At 35.8% G+C, this 7,681-nt stretch overlaps 1 protein-coding gene across 7 annotated transcripts in view; it reads left to right on the top strand.

The window, feature by feature from the left end:
• Nucleotides 1-317, top strand: part of LOC106457521 (guanine nucleotide-binding protein-like 1) — a 37,568-nt gene extending 37,251 nt beyond the window's left edge. For all 7 annotated transcript variants that reach the window (XM_022383489.1, XM_022383487.1, XM_013916949.2 and 4 more), the window contains exon 14: nt 78-317. In XM_022383489.1, the coding sequence (XP_022239197.1) occupies nt 78-277 (200 nt within the window). In that variant the 3' untranslated portion in view covers nt 278-317. The remainder of the gene's footprint in view (nt 1-77) is intronic.
• The last annotated feature ends 7,364 nt before the right edge of the window (nt 318-7,681 follow it).

Below are 7,681 nucleotides of genomic sequence, written 5' to 3'. Positions count from 1 at the left end.
TAGGTTTAGGTTTCAGTATTGGTTGTTTGTACAATGATTTTTATAATGTTGTTTGTGATCTTTTTTTTCTTCTCCAGAAAAGTGGTCTTTACATCCAGAAGTAAACGAAATAAAAGCGTTACAACATTCTGAAAAAATTAATTATAATAATAAAAGTGAAGTAGGAGAAGAAAACTTATCTGAAAGCAGTAATTGTGAAGAAGACTCTGAAAATGAAAAGAGTGAAAAGTTTCTCAGCGATGAACAAAATATGTTTTCTGTTTTGAGTGATATGTAAAAAATCGTTGGATTTTGAGATAAATATAAAATATAACTGACACTGATTTTGTGTAATTGATTTCATCAAAGTTACGTATACTTACACCAATAAAATCTCATGTTTTGATTATGTGAAAGTATGTATAGCATTATGAAATAAAAAATGTATAAATACGCAGCTTTGTAAATATACAGACTCTTACCAGAATAACTTGAACAGTTATTTCAGGAAATTAAGACACGAAAAGTGAAGTTAAATTTCATGTAGCTCATTCTCTTGCATCGACCAGCGTCTTGACTCAATTAGGCACAAAATTAATGAGGTTCTGTATCACATATCTTCATCCATATGTTGGTGAGCGTAATCTTCAGTTGATTCATATACCTGGACATGGATGAGTTGAATGTAGTTTCCTATTCCGATGTTTCCAAGAGTGTTAAATAGAATTCATGTTTCCGAAGGTGTCCGGCCCAGCATGGCCAGGTGGATAGGGAGCTCGACTCGCAATCTGAGGGTCGTGGGTTAGAATTTTCGTTCCACCAAACATGCTCGCCTTTTCAGCTGTGGGAGGGCATTATAATGTCATGGTTAATCCCACTATTCGTTGGTAAAAGAGTAGCCCAAGAGTTGGCGGTGGGTGGTGATGACTAGCTGCCTTCCCTCTAGTCTTACACTACTAAATTAGGGACAGCTAGTGCAGATAGCCCTTGTGTAGCTTTGCGTGAAATTAAAAAAACAAAAACAAAGGTATTCATTATAATTCATATTATGTTTCCAAAAGTGTTCAGTAGCATTCATTATGTGTTCAATAGAATTCACATATTTCTAAAGGTGTTCAATAGAATTCATATTTCTGAAGGTGTTTAATAGAATTCATTGTGTTTTCCAAAGGTGTTCAATAGAATTAATATTTCTGAAGGTGTTTGATATAATTCATATTGTGTTTTCCAAAGGTGTTCAATAGAATTCATATTTCTAAAGGTGTTTAATAGAATCATATGTTTCCAAAAGTGTTCAGTAAAATTTATGTTTAGGCTCTTATTTTGGCATTTTTACCACATGATACAACTCTTCCTGTCCCTGTTCCACTTATTTTTCTTTTTTATATATAACTGAGGTTACAATGCATGTTGATAATATGGGACCATTCCTTTATTTAATGGGATACGTAAACTCAAGGATCTGTATTTATACAAAATACAGACATTATACACAAAAAATAGTAATTGAGATACGATTAATAAATATGCTTCTTCATATACTATTGTTCATAACAGTTAAACATAAATTGTTTAACCAAACATAACAGTTAAACATAAATTGCTTAACCAAACATAACAGTTACAATTTTTTGAACATCACGAAAAACGAAGGGCGAAATAGCAATGTTTTTCGAAGTCTGAGAAAACAACCAAACGCTAGTTCACTTGCGAAACAAGGTTTACGCAATAAACAGTTTTTTAAAAACATTCTGAGAATCATCTAACAACGATTTTCCCGTAGTTGATAAATTAGTCATTCTTATCAAAATCTTACAAAACCCAAAGAATTATTCCCTCGAGCCCACGAGATACGATTTGTTGATTGTTTGTTTTTGAATTTCGCGCAAAGCTACACGAGGGCTATCAGCGCTAGCCGTCCCTGATTTAGCAGTGTAAGACTAGAGGGAAGGCAGCTAGTCATCACCACCCACCGCCAACTCTTGGGCTACTCTTACGATTTGTTGAATATTTGAAGCTTTAGGAAGTTTCAGGATACTTATTCTCTCTTATATGTACAAAGTTTTGAGTTGTATTTTCAAATCCATTCTTATATTCTCTGTTCAAAAGTACACTTTTTTTTGTTTATTATGTTCATCAAATTATATTTATTACCACTGTTTCCTTATCCGAATTTACAAACTAGTATAGTTTTCCTGCAACCATTGATTTTTCAAGTTTAACTGGTTTCCAGGGGTGGTTACACATGAAGTCTACCAATGAAAATCACCACGTACTATACCGGATAGGCTATCGACCAATGAGAATCTACCTTGCAGAAAGAAGTAACAGACGATACGAAAAACAAGCCGCAGTCGAGTGCTTATTTTGTTTTAAGACTTCCGAGTTAAGGAAAGTGGTTTTCTTGGCACCGACGAACATAATAAGGTTACTGTTTTTGATAGTTAAGAAATATAAGCGTGAGTCTAAAAGAACTATTTGGTTTTCGTTCTAGTTCTGTATACTATTAATATACAACTTGTAGCTGTATCTTAGATTATTCGATAAATATCAAAAGAACATTATGGTTAATAATCTTGTGAAACAACAGTTTGGAGTTAATAGAATAGAAGAATGTTCAGTTTATTTGCAACTTTAAACCTTGGATCATTAGAACAGGTCAGGATGACGCAGACTAGAATCATGTTATTTTACCAAGATGACACGTAGCAGAGAATCATGTTATTTGGGTTCTCTTTTAAACAACAACAGTAATCGATTTGCCATGGAAACATCAGAATCGCTAGAACTGTCAGTTATGCAGAACAGATGTAGCTACAGAATCAAGAATTATTCGTCTATATCGTCCCAAAATGTTCGGTTGAGTGATGACTGTAAGCGACAAACCAACAAAATTCACAAAGATTTCCGGCCTAGACCAGATAGTAATCAGATGTATGACTCCAATAAAGTCCAAAGTCTTCATCTTTCTCACAATTACGACAAATCATGGCATCAGGTTAGCCAAAACATCAGGAATGATACTGAACAAAATAAACGACGCTACTATAACCACAATTTGTGGCTTTGCGCAAGTCACAGTGTTCTGTCTAATACTAAACATGGTTTCGACTTCAACTATGTCCATAGTTCACTATCCAGTAAGAGTAAAAACTCTCGAAGTAACACTGACCATGAAGTCTGGCTCCACCTAGACAATATTTCCGAAACTAAAACTGGTCATGATGGCCGTCGCCAAAATGGCCACGACTCTAGGTTTTACGAGAAAGAAAATTTCCAATTCAACACTGCCCAGTATTACAAGAACCAAAATTCACAGTCCTGTACAAACCAGAGTTCTCATCCTGGTTCGTTTAATCTTTTTCAGTACCATAGTGATTACGGTTTTACATATGAGAAGAATCGGAATATTAAACCTACCGCTTATCAGGAGTTCTGGTACCACAATTACCATGGCTCACGAATTCTTAAAGAAAAGCGCTTTTATCCGAAGAATAATCGCTGTTTACAGATGAACAGTGATCATGACTCAAAAGTATTTACACACCAGAGTTCTCAACACACCATTGAACATCCGTTCCAGCACCTTCGAGACTTTTCAGGCCGTAGCTCCCAGTGCAGCAGTAGCCACAGTTTAAAATGGCACGTTAACCACAATTCAAAATCCTTTAAGGACCAGTTTTCCAAAGTTAGCAAAAACCACGGTTTTCAACGCCAGAATTCTCATAGTTTAAAGTCATTTAATGACCAAAGTCGTGGACTTCTTATTGGCCAAAGGGTGAAACAGACTAATAACGGTAAATTTCAATATACTCCTACCAGGTGTAATGGAACGTGGGGCCTTTGTTTGAATCCATGGTGTGGGGTACATAGAAAATCTGCTGATCAATACAGCTTCTGTACACCTTGTATGATTCCTCGTGCTCGTTTGCGAGAGACAGGCACCTGCGAGTACGTTGTAAAGGTAAGTTTTAAATGAAACGTACAACTTAGAGCATTGATTTCATCCCCCTTTCAGGCAGACTACAGTATATAACGAATAATGCAACGTTTAGAAATCTAGAATATAACTTACTTATATCAGCGACTTCCAACTTATGGTACACATGCCCTGGATGTACGAGAAAACCTTTGAAAAATATTATAAAGAAAGTAAACCCTACTACTAAAAACTGAAGGACAGTCTCAGTAACCAACGTGTTCCACTAGCCAGCACTTAACGCTCACGTGCCTCGTCCTTGAAGTACTTCTCTTGATTTAAATTTTTATTAATACAAACTACTCTTGATTTGTTTTTTGTTTTTTAATATAATCCCTCGGTGAGTTAGGAGTAAACATACGGACTTACAACATTAAATCCTAGATTCGATTCCCCGTGGTAGCCAGAGAGCAGGTAGCTCAGTGTGTGACTTTGAGTTAAAACAAATTTTATGCATCATAGATACACCGCTAGCTCAAAGGCCTGACAGGTGGCACGAGGTATAAAAAGACTGGGAACAACTGACCTGTATATATATATATATATATTGATAGCTGGAGTACCCGTCCGTTGGACGAATGAAATAAAACTTTGTTTATAACAAAGGATAGGAAACGGTGTTTCTATTTTTTTTTCACATAATAAACATTAAAAGTGCGATAAAAATACATAAAGATACCAATACTGGAAAGAAAGACATACTGTTTTCAATAATTCTAACAATAGTGGTTGCATAGTTCATTCTAATGCTCAGGGATATACAACATTGGTAGTTTTCCGAAATTAGATATTAAATTAAATGGCATCCTGTATCACTGTGTCAAGTTTGGTGCTGTTTGATCAAGAAGTTTGGAAACGTATAAGGAACTGATATACACGCGCACACACACACACATATTGACGTTTATTTATATAGATAAGTTGTATCCCATTTTTATAATTTTATACCCCACATAATTCAAATATTAACCTTATGAAATGACTAGCCTTTTTCCTATTCACAAAAATACGTGACCTGGTGAGACCCTTGGCTATTCACTCCCATTTTATCTCGGTCAAGTTCTAGACTTGCTGCTTGTAACTACGACGAAACTCTGTCTGTGAAAGTTTGCCTTAAACAAATATACTTTCTTTACGTAGGTAAACTTCAACATTAATATAATAAGGATCTAGAAAGATCAATATATCCAAGCAAATACAGTATATCTTCTCCCCATACAGAATACAGAAGGTTTCAATAGAGAATGATATTAAAGGCAGTGTAAGGGGAACTGTAACATGTATACTTTAGAGGGATATACACTTAACATAGTGTCAACTTGAGGCTTCTTTGTGAGAAAAATGTATTGGAATATACTAAATTGTGACCTTGTAATGCATAGGACAGATAGTTTCTACGTGTACAGATTTATCCACAATGACAAAAACTTTACAGGTATTATTTGGACAACTAAGACCTATTCTTCGACAGTGCATTGTGTCAATCAAAGTACCATTAATAACACCCCCTTGTAACGTTCAGAAATCTAAACAATGTCTCTAGATTAAAATTTCTTACTCACACCAAACATGCTCGCTCTTTCAGCCGTGGGAGCGTTATAATGCGACGGTCAATCCCACTATTCGTTGGTAAAACAGTAGCCCAAGAGTTGGCGGTGGTGATGATGACTAGCTGTCTTCCCTCCGGTTTTACACTGCTAAATTAGGGATGGCTAGCGCAGATAGCCCACGTGTAACTTTGCGCGAAATTCAAAAACAAATAAACAAACCTTACATTGCTTTTTTTTTCTTCCTTTGATCCCTGTAAGACCAAAATAAGGTAAAATGTGTCTGCTTTAGTTTATGGGGGTTATCGCAAGGTTCCTTTGTAAGAAGTCTAGTTTATATTGAACGAAATATAGGGATGTAGCAAGCAAAAATCCTCATTGTGCAAAATATTTTGACCTTAGACCTCTGTAAAACCCCAAATCTTTGTTTCAATCTATGGGGACTGTCACGTGGTAACGTTGTGCAAAGTGTCACCTAAAATTGTCGAAATAGAAAGGAATGACGAGTTTAAAGTCTTAGGTTTGCAAAAAAAGAAAAAATATATACATTCAATCCCTGTAAAATCTCAAGGAAGGTAGAAGTCGTATATCCGTCTGCTTTATTTCTATAAAAGTTGTATTAAAGTACCTTTGTGCAGGGTCTCGAAATATAAAAATATAACAACCCAAAACCCTTAATTTTGCGAATTTTTTTACATTTTTACCGCCGTAAAATCTCAAGGAAGATACAAGTCGTATATCCGTCTGCTTTATTTCTATAAAAGTTGTATTAAAGTATCTTTGTGCAGGGTCTCGAAATATAAAAATATAACAACCCAAAACCCTTAATTTTGCGAATTTTTTTTACATTTTTACCGCCGTAAAATCAAAAGAAAGGCACAAGTCCTAAGTATATCTGCTTTAGGTTATAGGGGTTGTCGCAAGGTAATCGTTGTGCCAAGTATAATTTGCATACAGTTTATATTTATTTTTATAATTTCCTTTACATTGGTTAAATGAGTGTTAGAGCACGAGCACTTTTAAGGTGTGAGAACATAAGACTGAAATAATTTACACCGTGAAATGAGGAATTACAGGGGAAATTTGTTTGTTTGTAATTAAGCACAAAGCTACACAACGGGCTATCTGTGCTCTGCCCACCACGGGTATCGAAACCCGGATTCTAGCGTTGTAAGTCCGCAGACATACCGCTGTGCCACTGGGGGGCTACAGGGAAAAACTGGTGAAAAATATAAATAGAAGCCAAAGGGGGGCATGGCCGCATGCCCCCCTCGGCTACGCCAGTGGAGTCGAGAATGACGACTGTTAAATTATTCTGTTTATTCGTCTTTTTTTTTTTTCTTATTATCGGCAGGATGTGCATGGTTTGTAAGTTTATTCGTAGAAGTTTGAGAATTACACAAATATGGTGGAAAATAAAAAGGGGGAAAATGCAGTACAGAATTTACATCATATTTAAAATATGTTCCGATTGGACTATTGATTATTTTCTCTACATTGAGCCACGCTTACAGCGCATCTACTGTAAAAATTAATGTTTCAAAACGCTGATTACACAATTTCTAGGAATCAGCTTCACGTGTATAAACTGAAGGCCACACAGCGGCATTCGTTATCAGTTTTGTTACGTCACCTTCAGTATTTCTCAATCCAACTTCGTTTCGCTGAAAGAAAAAGTCGATTTCATTCACGTACAGAAGTTGAAATGTTTATCCTCATTTGACATGCTCCATACCATGAAGTGAAGTTGGAGTGCTAGTTGTTCAGTCATAGAAACATAGAATATATATAAGATATTCTACATTGATTACACTGTAAATTGTTATACAACACCTTTCTACAAACCAGTTTCTATTGTTTTCTGACGAGTACTGTTGGGTATTAGCATACCAGTTATAGATAATAGTGAAGGTACCGTGGTTACCAAAGCTCTCTCTCTTACCATTGAAATATCCAGTCCAGTGTTATACCATCTCACAAATACATTTGATAGCACATAAGGCGCATGCTCAATCCACCTACATAAATTTGTTGAAGATAATACATGTCTGTGTCTTAACAGCAAAAAAATCAAAAAAATCAGGGTTTCATCATTTATGAGATTTGATGTAATAACCGCCCCGGCATGGCCAGGTGGTTAGGGGCGCTCAACTCGCAATCTGAGGGTCGCGGGTTC

This window comes from Limulus polyphemus, unplaced genomic scaffold (genome assembly GCF_000517525.1).
Source record: "Limulus polyphemus unplaced genomic scaffold, Limulus_polyphemus-2.1.2 Scaffold341, whole genome shotgun sequence".
Lineage (NCBI taxonomy): Eukaryota > Metazoa > Arthropoda > Merostomata > Xiphosura > Limulidae > Limulus > Limulus polyphemus.
The sequence above is the reverse complement of the archived record's forward strand: the minus strand, read 5'-3'. Positions and strand labels throughout refer to the sequence as shown.